At 37.0% G+C, this 21,111-nt stretch overlaps 1 protein-coding gene across 1 annotated transcript; it reads right to left on the bottom strand.

Moving 5' to 3' along the window:
* Window positions 1-1,040: 1,040 nt before the first annotated feature.
* Window positions 1,041-19,199, bottom strand: qsox2 (quiescin Q6 sulfhydryl oxidase 2). Its single transcript, XM_067408030.1, has 12 exons — window positions 18,107-19,199; window positions 14,123-14,223; window positions 13,089-13,137; window positions 12,887-12,992; window positions 12,607-12,697; window positions 5,684-5,829; window positions 5,445-5,588; window positions 4,727-4,856; window positions 4,480-4,602; window positions 4,197-4,347; window positions 3,778-3,966; window positions 1,041-2,945 (listed from the first exon to the last, which is right to left on the bottom strand). Exons 1-12 carry the CDS (start codon window positions 18,369-18,371, stop codon window positions 2,434-2,436), a joined length of 2,007 nt encoding a protein of 668 aa, XP_067264131.1. The 5' UTR covers window positions 18,372-19,199; the 3' UTR covers window positions 1,041-2,433.
* Window positions 19,200-21,111: the final 1,912 nt, after the last annotated feature.

The following is a 21,111-nucleotide window of genomic DNA, read 5'->3' as shown; positions in this document are numbered from 1 at the left end:
TGCATACCCAATCAGATGTGCCAACACGGCATCAGACAGACACTCTACCGATAAAAGAAAGAAAATAGACAGACTCAGCCTCAAAGCTGCCCTGAATGTCAGATCAGTACATCAAACTGAGAAGCATTTTAAGGTGGCAAATATTAGACGGATGACTGAAAGACTGTATTGTGCGAGTAAGAGTTGAGTACAGAGCAGTGGGGCAGTAAAGCAGCATCTCTCAGCAAAGTGGGGAAGAAGGCACTGTGCTTCCGTCTCTGACTTGCTGGCTTTTAACGCTGAGACGCCGACGGGCTACGGCGTGAGTCAGCGCTATCAGAGATAAACTGCCATGTTCCATTCTTCTGTCTAATATCAATAGCAAAAAAAAAAAAAAAAAAAAAAAAATTAACACACCCTGCGAATGCTGCAAAACTTGATTCTAGTTGTCTGTCTGGTCTTTTTAAAAGCATTGAAACTCTGTCAGCTTGGAAAAAAGCAAAACATGACACATTAAGCTGTCTCTTGAAGAAACTGCCCTCAAACTTTGTTTCCAGTGTGAAATGCACACCGTCATTGAGGAAAATGTCCTCTTCCAGTCTGAACATAGTAAGATATTTTACATTTGGAAACAAGAGTGCCTGTGCAGACATCTGTTAAGTTGACAGCTGGAGCTCTAGTAATAGACAGCGTTAGTATGGTCACATGTATGATGTCCCTGGGGAGAACAGACTGCAGTCTGAACTGGTGGGGAAAGGGAGACTCCATACTGCCTACTAGAGGGCAGACACAGACTTACAGCAATAGAAAACCTAAATGACCTCTCAATGTGCTTAGACTTCAAGTTGCAGTTACACTGTGTTCTCAGAATGGTACATTCAACTGTTCTCCTGATAAATTATCATTTAAGAATTGCTGCACAGAAAATTTATCTCAAAATTAAACATTTACACCTCATGTAACAGTAAATTATAGTGGTGCTATATAAAATATTGATGGCTTAAAAAAAAAAAATCATCAAAATGATACAAGTTTGTGTTGCATTGTATGTAGTTATGAATTCAGGATTTATACATTTTTATTTGAAAGACAACATACAGTATTCTTTATACAAAATGCAACAACTTCCCTGTTAGGACAAACTGCATATATACAGAACAACTGCCCCCAAAAATAGTCTTTACATAAAAATATAATTCTTAAAGTACTGGAAATAATAATAAAAAGAAAACACAATGTAATTAACAGCCATTTATTTGGAGCAGTTCAGAAGGCCATGAGCACATACTGTCACAACACAGAAGCCACATTTTATTAATAATATGCTTCATAAATAATTAGCCCCGGGTCCCATTAACACTGCTTCAATAGATATTTGAAGTAATGTGTTCAGCTCATGATTTCACTATGTCCACAAATCAAATGCTGATAATGATACTTAAAATGTTCACAATGTCAACACATTTTAATTCTAAACTTTGAATCAAAATACTGCTGTAGTGATATATATGTTGAACAATGAGGTCTGTGATCAGGAATCCTATGAGTACATTATAATAATCTTTTCCCTTAGGGTTCAACATATTCTTTTAGTTCTACAACATAATGCATTTAATGTTACATTAAAAAAAGTCAGTCACTGTAAGTTTCAGTTCAAAGGTGATCTACAGAGAAAAAAAAAAAAAAAACGTTTTAACTGTTACATTCCTTGCTGCAGAATTGCACCAGTAAACCACTTATGAAGCTTTTCAACCAGATTTAAAAAGATTAAAAAATAAATAAATAAAAAATTCCAGGAATTAAGCGACCTTTTTAAGTCAATAATAATAACAACAATGATGTGCCACTGTAGCTCTTCACATGCAGAATTAAAAACATAGTTCAAGCAGCCTTGTAACAGATTTCAATGGACCATGAGAGTAACAAAACCGAGGGTTTTTCCACTGGTCATTGATAGGCAGTGTTACATGTCACTGGCTTCTCAGCTAGTGACCTTGAGTGACAGAATAAATCAAGTTTCTCAAGTGTTTTTTTTTTTTTTTTTGGACCATCAAATATGGGGACAGAGTGACTTTCATAGAGAGCAATGTATACCCTATGAGAAACTAACTTAGGATATATTATTTCAATAAAAATCTCTATAAATAATGTAGAATATTCCATAAAAATATACTTTGACCTAGGTTGTTACTTTTCCTTTAATAAAATAGTTTCTCATGTTAAATCATCCTCTCTATTTTTTTAGGGTTGAGAAACACTCGCCAACAGGTGCATGTTTACACAATTAGGTCTGAGCGGAGCTTTCATCAGTCATTAGACAAGTTCTTCATTACAAAATACTTCATAAAAACATTAACAACAACAAAACCCCCCCAAAACAATATTAATCAAATAAATTAAAAGTCTCCTTCAACACTTGGCACCTTATTCACAGTTTTCCACAGTATTCCTGCACTATACGTAAGGCCGGTAGTTTCTAGCTTTCCATCTCTTTGAGCGGAAGCGGAAGAAGAAGAACATGAACATGAGAAAGACGCAGGAGAGGGCGTAAAGCAGCACGCAGAGACTCATATCCACACTGGAGAATCCCAGACCCAGGAACGTCATCCCTGGTCTTGCTTCTATCTGGATACCAGCGTGCTTCTCTTCTGCATCATTGGAGCTAATCCTCTTCTGATGTTTAGGAAGATTCTCAGGAGATGGCTTTAGGTTCTGGTTGAGGTGAATGTTGCTGTTAGGTTTGGTTATGGCTTTGAGTTTTTCAGGAGCCGGAAGGCCTGGCTCTGGTTGGCTGCTACTGGAGTATTTTGGGGAGATGTTGGAAGCACCGTAGTGTTGTTTGAGGAAAGCGAGCACCATCTGTTCATTCCAGACATGAAGGCCTTCTTGCTCCTCATGGCATGTGGGACAAAGATCAGGAGTAGGCCACTGAGTCTTGGGAAACATGGGGTCCTCGCTCATTGAGCCTGCATAAAGAGTGCAATCAACTATGAGGCTGACGTGTGGTATTATGCGTCATCCTTTCTTTTCTTCTCTTCCGTCTTTCTTTCTTTGTCCCTTTTCTTTCCTTTTTTCTTCCCTCCTTTCTATCCCCTTTGCCTTCTTTTAATTCCTTCACATCATTTCTCTTTCTCTTTCTTCCTTGCATTCTCCATTCATGTATATTTTTCCTTTCTTACTTTCTGTTCTTTTTCCTTCCAGTCCTAATTTAATTTTTTCTCCAATTCTCTTTCTTCCAGTACTTCTTTTCATCCTTACTGTCTTTATTATTACATCTTTTTTTTATTTCCTTTCCATCTAGCCCTGATTTCATTCTGTATTCCCCTTCCCCTTCCGCCCTTTCTTTTTCCTGTTTGACTTTCTTACCCCTTTCCAGTTTCTTTGCCTTCCTTCCAGTCCTCCTTTCTTTCTCCCTTCATGTCTTTTTGTCCCTTTTCTTTCCACCTGTCCTTTCCTTTTCTTTCTTTTTTCTTGCCATCTGTCATTCTTGTTCTTCATATTGTCCTTTCTTTAATCCTACCCATTTTCCTTTTTTCCTTCCTTTAATTCCTTGACTTTTGTATAAAATCAGAAGAACAGCATTTATACAGAAACCTTTTGTAACATTATGTATTTAGTGTCACTTTTGTTCAATTCAATGCAGTCTTGCTGAATAAACGTATTAATTTCTTACAAAAAAAAAAAAAAACTGACCCCATTTTGATCAGTAGTGTATATACTTTGTCACCCATAAGATAGAGCAAGAACCTAAATGCATTTTTATGCATTCATTTTACTTTAAATACCTTTCTGTCTTACCTGTCAGTCTTGCATTAACCTGGTTGTGTTTTCTCCACAGCCACAGTACTGCCTCATCAACTGACTTGACCTGGTTCAGAGACTCCTGAGCCATCTCCTCAAAATGCTTCCCACACTCCTGGCAACCAAAGAAGGTCCCAATGTAGCGACGCATGGTTTGAAGCACTGCCAAGGGATCATCCTCAAACCCTGAGATGAAGGTGGGTTTAAATTAGTTGTAGCAATGAAGAAACATGAACTAATAGAAAATGTTTACCAGATGACTGTTCTGCTTGCTACAAGCCCAAACAGTGACATATATGCTTATATTACAGCAAAATGTATACTTAAAATGTACTAATCTACAATCACAATTACAACTGATGAGATCTCAGACATGTTTCAGGTTCATTAAGAGGAAGGGATTTCCCTGCTCATACCAGTGTTGGCTAGAGCATCGAGTCGGCTGGCAGCTTGCACAGTCAGAACGTGAAACAGAGTCCAGAGGGAGCAGGGATATCCTCTTAGTGCCACACTACTACCCTGGCATCCAACCCACTGCACTTGCTCACTCAGGTAGAGGCCCGAGATCTGAGAATAATACAAACAGAGCACCAACAATCTGATTTAGGCTACTGTCACATACATGAAAAATGAGACTTTATGAGGTATATTGACCTTTTAAAAGCAGTGGATAAGTTGTTTTATGGGTGACACTCTTACCCTCATCTTGTTGTTAACTAGGTCCAGAATAGCATCATAGGGGATCTTCTCCAAGGGTAAACTGACTAGCCATTCTAACAAAGTCTCAAGAAGCTTCACCACAGACTGGCGACCTGGAAATAGCTAAAATCAAAGGGGCCAAGTAAGGTACAACTCTGTAAATTTCAAAGCTCTAATGAAAACAATTTCAGAGTGAGAAGACATCTCAAGCACAAAGAAAAAGTTGTGTTTGTGTTTAAAACACTACCTTGGCCACAACTGTTACAAAGTCCTTGAAGGTTTTTAGTTCTTCTCCTTCTAAGGTCTTGTGGGTGGCCAGTTCAACCCTCAGTAGATAATGTAAGCCAGACTCCAGATCTGCCATGTATACCTTAGACCTTAAGAAACATTAATAATGGTTACCTCATCTTTCTTAAAATTAAATCAACAGCTAGTAAGAAGCCTGTGGGCGTTCATCTCAACTGTTAAACTTTAGACATTTGGACTACTTTACTACATTTTACTGAACATATACACTACTGTAAGATTTTTAAAATGCTTTTGCAAGAAGTCTCTTAGGCTCATCAAGTCTCCATATACTTAAATACAGTAAAAACAGTAATCTTGAAATATTATTACATTTTAAAATAATTGTTTTCTGTTTGAATATATTTTAAAATGCAATTTATTCCTGTGATGGGAAAGATGGATTTTCAGCAGCCATTACTCTAGTCTTCAGAAATCATTCTAATTTGATTTGGTGCTGCTTAATACTTTGTGGAAACTGTGATACATTTTTTTAAGGATTCTCTGATGAACAGAAAGTTCAAAACAACAGCATTTATTTAAAATAAAAATCTTTTGTAACGTTATAAATGTCTTAATTTCTTTTACTTTTTTTTAAAAGTATTTATTTCTTAAATAAAAAAAAAAATCTTACTGACCCTAAACTTTTGAACAGTAGTATAAATATTAATAGAACTCACTTTTTAAACTCTTTCCACTCCACCTGGGTTCCCTGCCCATTATTCCCAGGCTGAGGACGCTGCAGGGACGAGGTGGACTGTTTCCTGTGGACTCCAGGCAGGAGTTTTAGGAAGGAGGAGAAGAAAAAGCGCAGCCTCTTTTGACTGTTAACACAAACAAAAATGTATCAACTATGCATAAACAGAGCTTCTAATTGGTAGTTAGACAAAAATGAATCCAGCAGAGGCCGTTAACGTACACATTCATGATAGTGTGTGTGCCATTAGGGTGGAAGAGGTACGCTGAGGGAACTGAACTAATCCCTAGTTTCTCCATTAGAAGTTTGTCTGCGCTCAGAGCTCTCTTGACTGCTATACCCTCATATGGCATTAGGTCCAAAATTACCTAGTTAAAAAAAGATAAAACATTAAATTAGAGCATTACAATTCTGGCTACATCACTAATTATGCCTCAAAAGGGATAATTTAGATCATCATCTACTCACCCACTCATCATTCGAAACCTATGTTATTTTCCTTTTTAAATGGTACACAAAAGAAGTTTGATTTATTGGATTGTCTAAACCAGTGGTTCTTAACCTTATTATCTTTTAACCTTTATGTAGTACCTCTGGGTACTTCTGTTGTAAAAATAAATAAATTATTCATTATTTATATATTTATTTATATATATATATATATATATATATATATATATATATATATATATATATATATATATATATATATATATATATATATATATATATATATATATATATATAGGGTACGGAAATTATTCAGCCCCCCCTTAAATTTTTCAGTCTTTGTTATATTGCAGCCATTTGCTAAAATCATTTAAGTTAATTTTTTTCCCTCATTAATGTACACACAGCACCCCATATTGACAGAAAAACACAGAATTGTTGACATTTTTACAGATTTATTAAAAAAGAAAAACTAAAATATCACATGGTCCTAAGTATTCAGACCCTTTGCTCAGTATTTAGTAGAAGCACCATTTTGATCTAATACAGCCATGAGTCTTTTTGGGAAAGATGCAACAAGTTTTTCACACCTGGATTTGGGGATCCTCTGCCATTCCTCCTTGCAGATCCTCTCCAGTTCTGTCAGGTTGGATGGTAAACGTTGGTGGACAGCCATTTTTAGGTGGTTGGCCTGGTTTTCTCCACACATACCGCTTAGAATTAAGGCCAAAAAGTTATATCTTGGTCTCATCAGACCAGAGAATCTTATTACTCACCATCTTGTAATCCTTTAGGTGTTTTTTTAGCAAACTCCATGCAGGCTTTCATGTGTCTTGCACTGAGGAGAGGCTTCCGTAGGGCCACTCTGCCATAAAGCCTGTCTGGTGGAGGGCTGCAGTGATGGTTGACTTTCTACAACTTTCTCCCATCTCCCGACTGCATCTCTGGAGCTCAGCCACAAGGATCTTTGGGTTCTTCTTTACCTCTCTCATCAAGGCTCTTCTCCCCCGATAGCTCAGTTTGGCCGGACGGCCAGCTCTAGGAAGGGTTCTGGTCGTCCCAAACATCTTCCATTTAGGGATTAATGAGGCCACTGTGCTCTTAGGAACCTTAAGTGCAGCAGAATTTTTTTTGTAACCGTAGCCAGATCTGTGCCTTGCCACAATTCTGTCTCTGAGCTCTTCAGGCAGTTCCTTTGACCTCATGATTCTCATTTGCTCTGACATGCACTGTGAGCTATAAGGTCTTATATAAACAGGTGTGTGGCTTTCCTAATCAAGTCCAATCAAGTATAATCAAACACAGCTGGACTCAAATTAAGGTGTAGAACCATCTCAAGGATGATCGAAGAAATGGACAGCACCTGAGTTAAATATATGAGTGTCACAGCAAAGGGTCTGAATACTTGTATTCTGGACCATGTGATATTTCAGTTTTTCTTTTTTAATAAATCTGCAAAAATGTCAACAATTCTGTGTTTTTCTGTCAATATGGGGTGCTGTGTGTACATTAATGAGGAAAAAAAATTAACTTAAATGATTTTAGCAAATGGCTGCAATATAACAAAGAGTGAAACATTTAAGGGGGTCTGAATACTTTCCGTACCCACTGTGTGTGTGTGTGTGTGTGTGTATGTATGTGTGTGTGTAATATATATATATATATAATATGTGTGTGCGTTTTATTTGAATTTTATTTCTTCAACAAAACAAAAATAACAAAACTTAGTAACAATTCACAATAAGGTTTTATTTGTTAACATTAGTTAACATTAACTTACAGTGAGCAATACTTCTATAGCATTTATTAATCTTAATTAATCTCAACATTTACTACTACATTAAGATCAAAAGTTTGTAATCTGTTAACATTAGTTAATGCACTGTGTATAAGAATATATTGCTCATTGCTCATATTGTTCATGTTAGTTAATGAGTTAGTTAACAAATGAGACCTTATTGTTGTTATGTACTGGTGGTGTATCAAACACATGATGAGGAAGATATGAGTTAAACACGTCTTTACTTGATAATCCAAAAGGAGAATCCAGAATCCAGAATCCAGACAGGAACATAAACCAACTTAGAACAAAACAAGACTTGACAAAGACACACCACCAGAACTGAACTGATATACACAGACAAATGAACTAAAATGACTAACAGCTGTGATGAATATGATTAGAGTCCATGATAACAGATTGTGGCGGGAAACTAGAACAAAGAAGCACGTGAGGAGATGAAAACAAAAAAACAAACTGAAAGTTCATTTGGAGTGTGGATGTGACAGATCACCCCCTCCCAGAAAGGCGCGTCCTCGCTCCACAGAGAGGAGGAGATGATAATGAAGAGATGCAGAAAAAGATGTAGGAGGCGGTTCAGGAGGTGGACAGTCTACCGGGAGGAGGCGGAACACAAGAGTCCAGGGTGGAGAAGATGGTGGAGTGAGCCAAGGTGGAGCCTTGAGCAGAGATAGCTATGGCCTGGGTCAGCAAACATCTGGGACTGTGTCCCATGGCAGCGGCACAGGAGGGAGGAGCCATGGAGATGTAGTCACGGGCGCCACCATGGGGATGACCGGAGGCGATGGTGACATAGATGAAGGAGCCCACTGTGAAGCAAGAAAGCTGATGTAGTGAAGGGACTCTGAAGATCTAGGCGGCCATGACGTAGCTGCAGTGACGACCCCCCAAGATGGTGGTAGGGATCCGGAGGGCTGAAGTCTGGCAGGAGCTGGCCGAAGCTGAAGGGGTAGAGGGCTGGAGTGTAGCGACCAGCCCGTAAGTCCGTAGCGTAGGTGTAGCGATGTGGAGCCGACGTACTGAGGGAGTCCGGCGAGGCTGAACGCCCGATGGTCTCTGCCAACATCGAGGGAGGAAGGAGCGCAGGCACAGGAGTTAGGGGAGAGCAGAAGGCAGAGCCAAGAGCTTCTCACAGCCATGAAGAGATGGCTCCCAGAGGACCCGAGGTGTAGACTCACCACTGAGAGGAGGTGCTGAGGGACTGATGGGAGGCATCGATGATTGGATGACAGGATTAGTTGGGGACTGAGGCAGAACTTGTAGAGCAGAACAAAATCCAAAACAACCAAAACAGAGTCCATAGTATTCTGGAGAGGTAGTAGATGAGGGAGGCTGGGCGGGACCAACAGGTTAGGAACATGGCAGACAGATTCAGGAGGTAACAGAGGGGCTAGCAAAATAACCTATCCAACATAAAAAAAAAATTTCTCCAGAGCAGTAGCCAAACACTCACTCTCAGTGGCAGGGTTCATCTCCATCCCGCCAAACTCCACAAGGACTCCCGCCAAACTCCACAAGGACTCCCTCAGCGATGGTTGAAGATGCCGGCTCACACGCCTGGTCAGGCACGCATTGCTCAGGCACCGTGGTGATGTTAAGCTCGGTCGCTCTTGTGTGCGCTCACGGCGGAGTGGCTCTCGTTGCCTGCGGTGAGCTTGGGCTGCCGATCACCGCAGTCGAGGTGTTGTTGGCTGGGCACTGGGTAGCTAGTGGGGCTGGTGTCATCGTCGACGATGTCCACTGTGAGCGGTGAATCACAGGACACCAGCACCCACTCTACGTATTCAGTGAATCTCCCTTGAGGCCCTTCCCCGGACCGCTGCGCTTTGGTGGCGGTGTTGAGGCCGGTACATAAGAAACTGCAGAGGCAGCTGTCCGGGAAAGTTGTAGATGGTACGAGAAGGAGAAAATCTTCTAAATGTGCCTTGAGGGAGTGGTCCTTCTGCTCAAGGCATAGCAATTGTACTGCTGCAAAGTGATCCATTGTGCAGGAGGAAACCAGAAAAACGTAATCACCAAAAAAAAAAAAAAAAAAAAAAAAACGATGATAAAAAAATACGCCGCTTATCTTTTGTAGGTCGGGTCTTCTGTTATGTACTGGTGGTGTATCAAACACACGACAAGGAAGATAAGAGTTAAACAAGTCTTTACTTGATAATCCAAAGGGAGAATACAGAATCCAGACAGGAACATACACCAACTTAGAACAAAACAAGACCTGACAAAGACACACCAGCAGAACTGAACTGATATACACAGACGAATTAACTAAAATGACTAACAGCTGTGAAGAATATGATTATGAGTCCATAGTAACAGATTGTGGTGGGAAACTAGAACAAAGAAGCATGTGACAGATGAAAACAAACAAACTGAAAGTTCATGGAGTGTGGATGTGACAATTGTAAATTGTTAGCTACGTTTTAAGTCATTTTAAGTTAAGTTTGCTGAGGCCCACTGGTTGAGAACTACTGGTCTAAACTGCTCTTTCTCATACAGGTAAAGTTGGCTACAACAATCAAGCTCCAAAAAGGACAAAAATTTACCTTAAAAGTGGCATGCAGATTTTGTAAAATGACACAATAGCTTTGTGTAAAAAACAATCTACATTTCTGTAATATTTCACTAAAAATCTTGCTTTCCACTAGGTCCGATCTGATCCATTCATGTTAGGAGAACTTCCTTTTTTTGTACATTCATGTACATTTGTATATTTTGCGTATTTTGTGTTCAATGGAAGAAAGTCATACTGATTTAAAATAATGGTGCACAGATCATGGAAACTGGATGCTAATAACCATATCACCATATCTTTTTTATCAAACAGTTTTAAGCCCTATTGCACCAAAAATTACAAATAAGAATTAGCATTGTTAAAGATCATCAGTGTTTCCCATTAATTAACTAGGGCCAAATTTACTAACAGCTTGTGCCAGTGCAAACCTTTTGGCGTATGAGCAAAGATCACACTTCGCTTTGTAACATGCAGGGCAATAAGACTATATATACTTATATAATTAAATCACAGTCTTTTGTGAATCAGGCTTTTGATTTTAGCTTGTTTGACAGATACTTTGCCAAAGCAACGGTGCAAAAAAAAAAAAAAAAAACTACTGTCAGGAATTAGCGGATGACCTTATTGCATATGCATTTGTACGAGTTTCAGTTTCAGATGCAAAATTTATGGGAGGAGAGTATTTAAATGAATCACACAATGTGACTTACTAATGCTTGCGCTAGTCTATTTACTGTTATTTGCTCCATTATTTAATGCCCCAAAAAAGCATGTCTTAAACCAGATGCAAATTTGCACTTGGTATTTTTTTTTTTTTTTTTTTTTTTTTTTTTTTTTTTTACAGTTTTTGGTAGATTGCATTGGTCATGAAAATGATCTGACAGCATCTGTGTTCTTTAATGTGCACATTGTCAGTAAATCAAATGCAGATTTTTCCACTCTCATTTGTGCTTTTATGGGATTGCGCACTCATGTTAATTTGCCCTGTTTAGTAAATCTGGCCCTTAGCCCGCCATAGTCTTTTCTGTGCCAACACAGTTTCACAAAATATTTTAAAAACTTCTCATAATAACATAAAATGTCTCCAACATTGTTTTGCGCCATTGCTTTGGCAAAGTATCTGTCAAATAAACTAAAATCAAAAGCATGACATGGCTTTGTGCCCTTATCAAATCACAAAAGACTGTGATTTAATTATAGAAGTATATACAGTCTTATTGCGCTGCGTGTTCCAGAGCGAAGTGTGAACTTGCTCACACGATCAGCTCATGATCTGGCATTTTCTGTGTCTGAAACAATTCAGTTCACAGTGAATGTATTGAACTCCATCTCTGCATGTGCTGTGAGTTTAGCATGCATTTTGGAAAGTAGCGGGGACCCGTTATGTATTATTTTCACATTTGCATAATTTCCAACATTTTCGTGGACAGTTGATTTCACTGGATTTGTAATGAGATGTGTTTGTAAACCTATTTTCACAGATTTTATAATAGACTATTACTGTCATAGGAATAATAATAATATAATAATTATAATAAATATTATATTCTAATAGTTTGGATTCCTAAAACACTAGTGTGAATGTAATGTAGACTGAGACAATATAGCACAACCACAAAGTCCCCTTATGTTCAGGTAAAAGTCAGCGCACAGACTTTTTTCTTCGTTTAATTTGCACACTGAATATGGGTCAAAAGTGCAGTAGACTGAAGAATTTAACTTTAAAAAAGTACAAAATTTTCTTATTATGTGAGCCCCCATAGTGTCACAAAATCCTGTGGGAAACACTGGATCATAATTTTTTTTTAACATATAAAAGAAACATCTAATAAGTTCTTTATGTAAAGAGTGTCACAACAAAACTTGACACTGACAACCAGTAAACAGCATAAGGGTTCAATGATTCAAAGGGTTTTTTCAGTTCATGTATTCCCTGAGAAATGAACCCATGACTTTTGCATTCCTCTTTGTTTATAGCTGTACAACGATTCAGTAGAATCACAATAGTTACCCTTGAATGGGCACATTACAGTTCATATACATTTAATATCAATAAAACAAAATAGCATATACATCTGAACTAAGGTATGTGTCACCTGAAGTCGTGAATGCTTACAACAACAATTTGCCCTCGAGTGCCGCAATGTCATTGTTACAGCGGAGTTAGGGTGTATGTATGAATTTATGCCTGCTACAGTAAAAAAAAAAAAAAAAAAAAAATGTATTGGCTGATTAAAAATAATATCAGCCAATAACAATTAGATAAGTTTGGAATGACATATAGGTGAGTAAATTATGACATCTGATCTTATACTGCTTTCCAACAAAAACAGATTGATTACACATTAATTGATTAAACACATCTGTATGTTTTTATACCTCTCTCCCCATATAAGAGTCTCCGTCTTCAACTATAACTGCAGTATAGCGCTCCGTTTTCTTCCCCATCAAGGACAGGACGTTCTCAGACCTGCAACAGATGACAAACTCAATGTTTCTAAATAGGAAACTGAGACACATTCCATTTATGTCTAGAAACTAAGCCCTAAACAAACATCTCTAAATGTCCCTCCTTAAGCTGGAGGCAGAACATGTTAAATATTAAACACAGCTGGAATCGAATGTGTAATAAAGGTGGTAATATTGTAGATTTGGGCACCTGACAGGGTCAAGGGGAGGGCAACCCACAGGGCAGTCTTGTCTAGTGTGGTTTTGGATGAAGTTCACCATCAACTGCCTCACTGTCTGCAGCTCTCTGTCAGCCCCTATCAGTACACAAATAAAACAAAATCAGAAATACAATAAAATAATCCAATTAATCCAATTTAAATTCTAATCAGAACAAAAATGATGAAACCCACCTCGATATGTCTTCCCAAAATCATTTGTGGTGTCACGTGCCTTAAAATACTAAAAAAAAAAAAAAAAAAAAAAAGGAAAAAATAAATTATTCTAAATGAAAACCCCACAACAACATGTCTTAGTTGTGACAATTTTATTACAGTATCATAACCAGGCATGTTTCTGGCTATTTGGAAATTTGATAAGGGTGTAGTAATACATTCGTCTACTGTATAGTTACCCTGGTTTCAGGTTTACCTGACCTTGATCAGACATAGATAAAATGTTTCAGTGCTCAAAAACAGCTCGAAAAGAGCACAACAAAAAAATTTTTTTACCTTGAAATCTTGTTTTACCAAGTTAACTTGACACATCATCTTAAAATGCAGAGATGGTGATGGGAATAAAAATAATCCAAATTCAAATAATTTTGTCACCCTTTCTAATTCACTAGTAGTTTGTTAGATAACTAGTTGACTAGGAGACTGTTGTGATATCCCTAATATATGAATGAACATTGTTTATGTTGAATGTACAGCTATGTAGAGCAGGAGTTTGGACCAATGAGATTTTGCTATGGGCGGAATTACCCACAACAAATGCTAAAAAATAAAAACCAAGCAAACAAAATGTCCTGTTGATTGACGCTTTATTAGGAGAAGGGATGGTGTCGTCTATGATAATATCGCAATTGTTGTTTTAATGATGTGCGAGCTGACATTATTGAGTCACAAGAGAAGTTAACAGTGTGTTACATTTTAGACAAATATTGTCAGCACTGTCTATTTTTGCTCTATTTCACGAACGAAAATGATTCCAAACAAAACCACAGCAGAACTTTTGTGCATCCTTGAGCAACACACTTAACTGAATGTATCAGTGTTTTTAAACAAATCGGGTGAGTGAATGATACAATGACCCAGTTTTAGATTCATATTTAAAGTATTTTTTTTAAATGATTTTGGCAATATCACAAGGCCATTGTTAAGATTTAGTTTTATTGTATAGGTTTAATCTGTTAAACGAATAAATAAAATAATTTGCACAAACATACTCTGAAGGTGGGGTAGAAGTGGATTCCGAACTCCTTACAGATGTCGAAGTTCTTCTCATGAGCACAATCCAGAACTCCAATACGAATGGCCTGTGCCCAGTCTATGAGAGTTAGAGAGACACAGCACATATTTTAAAAAAACACATCTAAACTTAAAGGTATAATTAACCCAAACATTCTGTCATCAATTGCTTGCTCACGCTTATGTCATTCCAAAGTTATTTTTAATGAAACCAGAGAGATTGCTGTCCCTCTACCAAAACTTCACTACACTACAAGTTCATAAATAGATCATAAACGTAATCCATATGAATCAAGCAATTTAATCCAAATCTTCTAAAGATACCCAATTGCTTTATATAATGAATACATTTAATTTAGTCTTTTATTCACATATAAACATTGACCAATGCTTGATTCATATGGATTACTACAATCTCTTTCTGAACGTCAAAGTTTTGGTGGAAAGGACTTTCAATGGAAGGACAGAAATCTCTCTGTCATTAAAAACATCTTCAATTGAGTTTGAGGATGAATGAAAGACATCTGGAAAGACATGAGAGTAAGTAAATAATGACAGAATTTTCATTTTTGGGTGAACCATCACCAAAACTAAATGCTCCTATTTTATATTAAGTGACTTTAACATTTACTAACATTTAAATGAACCATTTGATACAATGTGTACATGTGTACTAATATTTAAAAAATACCTACATGCAATTACAGCTGTAATTAATTTCTGCAATTACATCTATAATTTTACTGTTGAGCCTTCCCTTACCCTTTAACCCACCCTTAAACCTAACCTTACCCATGTCCCTCCTCAATAGCAGCAAAAGTATTTTGCAATACAACATCAACGCAATATGTCATTTTTTTAATGCAAGTACATAGTAGTTAAAGACACAATATAAAGTGTGGCCAATTAATATAAGTGACGAAGTACCAAATTATATCAATATTTGAATGAAATGTCTAAAAAGAACATTAAACAGAAAACAAGCATTTGGCCATAATGCAAAGAGGTAAATGGGCGTTTGCAGGGACTTGAGCCCAGTTATATTTCTGTATTTGTGTTGTATAACACATGCTGACGTCCACGCTAAATGTCTTATCTGTATTGGCACCCAGAACAGCTGCCAGATAGCCTAAGTGGACAGAAACTCTGGCAGGAAGCCTAAAATCATTTGATGCATTACATGGTTTTGAGGTCTGACATCAGAAACGTAGATATTAAGTCTCTCACATAAAACTTTGTGAGTCGAAATATAGTCTTACTCCCTCAAAGCAAGATTTTATACACTTCATACAGAGTTTCTGGAGCCAGGTGGTTTGTTTTTAACGCCAACTCATAAACTCTGTGAACAGCTGTAAAACCTGTGTCAGAAAGATGAAGCAGATGGGGTGTGATGAAGGCAGCTGATTTAAAATGTTTGGATGAGACAGAGGAGGGACAGCCGGGGGCACATTAGCCCTCTATTCTTCACCTGAGGGTGGGACACTGTGAGTTTTAGGATGTGTGGGGGAATGCACAGCGGGGTCGCGTCCTCACAATAGGGACATCTGACCCTCATTGTGAAGGTAACAGCTGGTAGGCGGCCACTCGCGAGCCACCCAGCCGACAGCTTGTGCCAACAAAGGCAGACTGAAAGCATTCAACAGAAGACTTGTCCTCGCAACGTTAGTCATCCAAAGGCCACAATCATCTAGTCATTATTCCCAGTCCACTGAAGAAAAGCAAGGCATGGCATTCCAGAACATATATATCTTATGATCACGACACATGCATTTGTGAGTCAACAGTACTCTGGTCAAAATAATTACCAACAAAAAACAACACTTTAATACTTTAGTTTAATACAAGAATATGGTAATCATTCAGTTCCATAGTCCAAAAAGTCAGCATGCCTTTGAAGATTTTGAAATAAATTATTTTTACATCATTATTAAGCTATGATGTAAAATTAGTACAATTTTCAAGAGATAGTCATTTTTTGGGAGAACTATCCGGTCATCATTTTCTCACCCTCATGTCAAACTTAGTACATTTTTTAAGGGTCGTAAAGCAGCAAACACCATTGAGAGAGAACGCTGAAACTTTGAGAGAGAACTGACCCTACCTAATTTCACAGCTCTACCACTTTTAGCATCTTCGTGACAAGGTGTTAAATGCATTTGCCCTCATTCAGATTGAATGTGTCAGTCTACAGTGACCTTTTCATTGCCGTCACCCTTCACTGCACCCAACACAAGTGGCTTCCACCAGAATACCATCAGGCCTTTAGCTCAGAGCACAGTAGACACGTAGAGCTGCTGTCTAAGCATTTTTATTAGCAATTAGGCAGGTCTGAAGAGAGTTAATGTTAATCTCATTATTTATTCAGAAGGGCTTTGGAAGCCACAGCTTGACCAAATGTGAGCTTCCCCTATCCAAGTGCTAAGAGAAAGCACTTAAATCTTTGGGTCTATGAGATCTAAATCTCTAAAATTAAATTCATCAGCATACACTGCAGAAGACTTTTGGTAGGGTTACATGGGTTAAGTTCCTGTTTTAGAATATGCAAAATATCAGAACCTTAAAACCACTAATTCAATTTGTGTATCAGAATTGTTGATATTTTACGCTTGATGTCATTGAAGTACCCCACATCACATTCACCTGTTCACGGCTCTCTGATGTTGGTTACTGTTCCCATGTAAACAAATAAAATATTTTTGCTATTTGTTTTATTTTATAATGATATATTTTACATTTTATATATTTTAATTATTAGCTTTTCACAGAACACCTGCAGTTCACTTCACAAACTGCACAAACACAAACTTTGTGGTTTGACATTTTACTAAGTTTTGATTAATTATATTTAATTCTTGTATAATTTTGAATCCAGTTGTATGATCTCAGATTGAGAGTATTTGTACTTTTAAAAATGCATCTGTTACACTAGAGCACTATTTAAAGGATTAGTTTACCCAAAATTGAAAATTCTGTCATCACTTACTCACCCTCATGTCATAACAATGTCAGTTATTTACAACTTTTGCCAGTGCATTTTTTTGTTTGACTTTCAGAGGCAAACCAACAAATCAAAGAAAACATTACAATTGATCCAATATGTGCCATATAAAAAAACAGTCATCAATGCCCTGTCAATATTGAATTTGGCTAACTTCCTAAACAAAGGAGTTTTTGCTGACTCATCTTATCTTAAGATAAATCTTTTATAATAAATTCTGCAATATTCCATTAAAAAAAAGAATGGTCCATTTTGATGTAATTGGGATTTTAAAACATCACTAAAAATAAATATATTATACACTACCTGGAGACATACCATCTAATAAGAGTTTTTTGTGGGTTAAAATGAGCGCAGTGATAAATAGAGAAAACAGTCAGCAACACCCGTGGATTTACATGCAGGTGTATCAACAAACCAGGGATAATCGACTTTTCCATGGCTGTCCTTGTGTGTACTTAAGGCCAAATGCACAAAACACTGTAAGCCTCATTAAGCAAAACCATGTGACAAAGTACAAGGAAATAGCTTGATCAGATAGCTTGATGAGATAGTTATGGTAGAAGAAGCCAACATCACTAAAAGAAGAAAAGAAAAGAAGAAGAAGAAGAAGAAGAAGAAGAGAAAAAACACAAACAAGTACTGTGTCAATACCCTGATTATGGAAATTAATCATGGCAGTACCATGGTTCTTGGACATCCACAATGGCAATACCATGTCTATGGACAATACCATGATAGTACCATATGGCATATGCTACGTGAAGATATGTGAATAATTATAATAAATCATAGTGCTCTGGAATATACAGTAAGGTTGGTCATCCCAAATTACCTCTATCAATACTATTCATTAAAACACTTGTGTGGCTGAAGTGAATGCATTTGTTTACGTGTAACGAAACGATACCGTGTTCTTCCTCAAAAGGAGTAAATAACAGGAAGATGGTCCAAATCCACCTACCCTTCACGTCGCCGGCCAGTGCTTTCCATGTAGGCGAGTACTGGATACAGTGGCCACACCACGACGAGTAGAACTGAAGCAGCCAGGCGCTGGAGGAGTTGAACACGGTCTGCTTCAGGTTGTCGCTGCTCAGTATAACCACTGGATCCTCTTCAGTGTACAATCGAGCTGACCGAGCCTGTCCGAAGAGCAGTCCCATCAGAATAGTGATCTTAACGCAAAACGCAACTGCCATTTGAGGTGATGGAGGAAACGCCACAAACATAAATGAGTTCTCTACATTCAGAGTGATTCTGCTGGCTCCTAAGGATGACTACCATAGACTGTAAAAAATGACTACATTTAGCGGAGACGTGAGTCTTCTAGAGCATCGTCACTGCGCTAAGAGAACGCAAACGCTTATCTTGCACATCCTATCTGCGTATGGTCGACGCATGTGGTGCGTTTACTGAATTATAATTCTTCGATCTGTTCGATGACATGCAAGCAAAATTAAGCTCTTTATATTATTATTGTTGTTGTTTAAAAAACACAAATGTTGCTAAGAATTAAATATATTTCACCTTATTTGTATAATGTACACAAAACATGAAAGAGTAAATCTAAAAAACATGATTATGTCAAAGTGCAGGCAAAGAAAGAGAAGCAGAGGAAAGAAAGTACAGTAGACTTGGTTTATTTACACACACACACAAAAAAAATGCAATCTAGAAGAGAGAAATCTACATAACAGCGTCACATATGTAAAAGCAATACAGAACAAACAGAAAAACCAAACTGATGTCTTAAACTAAGGGCTAGTTCACCCAAAAATGAAATTTCTGTCATTAATTACTCGTCCTGAGTGTTTCAACCTTAATGTTATGAAGTGATGATACTTTTTCTCTGCAAAAACAAAACATAAATAACTACTTTCTTCAACATTATCTTCTCTCCTGTCTTTCTGCTGTGCTGTTTACGTCCAGTGCTTCCAGGTTCTACTTTGAGATAATCATGTTGTTTCTTTTCGGAAGATAGAAAGCCTCTCAGATTTCATCAAAAATATCTTAATTTGTATTCTGAAGATGAACGAAGGTCTTATGGGTGTAGAACGACAAGAGGGTGAGTAATTAATAACAGAAATTTCATTTTTTGGGTGAACTAACCCTTTAAATACATGGCTAATCAAACAAGACTCAGGTGTACATAATTAATTAATCAATGAGTAACCTTTACACATATTTCTCTCCATAATCAAAAGAAAAAATATAGGCCTACTGCATACAGAAAAATGAACTCATTGTTTGTATTTTGATATGTGCGTAATGGATTCATTGTATGACCATCAAGCTAATTTTGTCCTGAAATTCTCATTAATGTAATATATCATTACATTTACTTTTAAGCTTTTTTGTTGTTTTTGTTGTTGTTTTGTAATTCCCATCACTCATCATGGTGATCTGCATTAGATTCTCATTACTGTAATACTGTAAAATTGTTATTTTTAATGCATTAGAATAAACAAATAACTATGATATATTATGTACAACCAAAACTAATATGATGTATACATACTTTGTTTGGTTGTCATTACAGTAATTTCAAAAAGTGTAAATTAGGGAAAAATGTGCTTAATTGTCATGTGCAAATAATTTCATAATGCAAGAAAACCTAATAGTCATAAAAGAGCATTATGTTCATAAAATCATTTATGAAATATATGAAATATGACTTGGGAATGTTCTTGATGTGATTTGTGAGATTCACCCAAAAAGGAAAATAACAACACATCAAAGATGCAGAATATGAAATGCCATCAAGTTTCAAAAACCTGACTTTTAGGTTGAAAAGTGCATATGGTTTAGGGCTAATATTGTGTCATCCAAAAGAAGGCTGAAAATCTCTTCAGTCAGATGCATTTTCACAGTGTACTGGTCAGCTCTGTAGTCTAGCCAGCTTCTCTCCTCATTATGAAGTTCCTGAATCTAGAAGGTAAAAAGACAAAATGTGCCATTTTCAGTTCTACTATTAACTGCGGTCTTAAATAATACTTGAGCTAAGACCAATAATTTCATAAGCAAGCATATTATTATAGGAGTGCCTTTACACACACCAGTATAAAGTCCACTCTGTCTCTCTTGGCATACCAGTATTTGCACAGTTTTTGGAGCATCTCTGTCATCTGTTGTTCACTTCGCTCTAAATTCAGAATTTTCTGTATCTCTTTTTTCACTGCAGCCTGCAAATAACCTTAGATTAACACAAATATATTCAAATATACTGTGCTTAAAAGCATAGATATGTATACATAGATGCCTCATTAGCGGCAGTTTCTATGGGCCTCATCCGCCATATTGAAACAGTGAAAGCCAGTCTGTAAACACTCAAGAGCAATTTGACTGTGCATCTGCAACCGTATACTTATATGCATGTATGAATATCTGCAATCAATGTAATATTTGATGTAACGGGTGGAATAATATTTACCTTGTCATTTGCGGGTGCGCGTCGGGAATCAATAGGCATGAGCAAGCCGCTGGTCTAATAGCCAAAACTATTTCAAATCAATTCGGTACCTACTAATAGGCAGCAGCTTTCAAGCGGTCCCATGCTTATTGGTGACAATGGACCACAAAACCAGTCATAAGGGTCAATTTTTTGAAATTTAGATATATATATATATATATATATATATATATATATATATATATATATATATATATATATATATATATATCATAGGAAAGCTGAATAAATACGCTTTCCATGGATGTATGGTTTGTAAGGATAGGACAATATTTGGCCGAGATACAACTATATGAAAATCTGGAATCTGAGGGTGCAAAAAAATCGAAATATTAAGAAAATCGCCTTTAAAGTTGTCCAAATGAAGTCCTTAACAACGCATATTACTTACAAAAATACATTTTCGATATATTTATGGTAGGAAATTTACAAAATATCTTCATGGAACATGATCTTTACTTAATATCTTAATGATTTTTGGCATAAAAGAAAAATTGATA

This window comes from Chanodichthys erythropterus, chromosome 13, assembly GCF_024489055.1.
Source record: "Chanodichthys erythropterus isolate Z2021 chromosome 13, ASM2448905v1, whole genome shotgun sequence".
In the NCBI taxonomy this organism is placed as follows: Eukaryota; Metazoa; Chordata; class Actinopteri; order Cypriniformes; family Xenocyprididae; genus Chanodichthys; species Chanodichthys erythropterus.
Note: the sequence above shows the minus strand (reverse complement) of the source record. Positions and strands in the feature narration are given on the sequence as shown.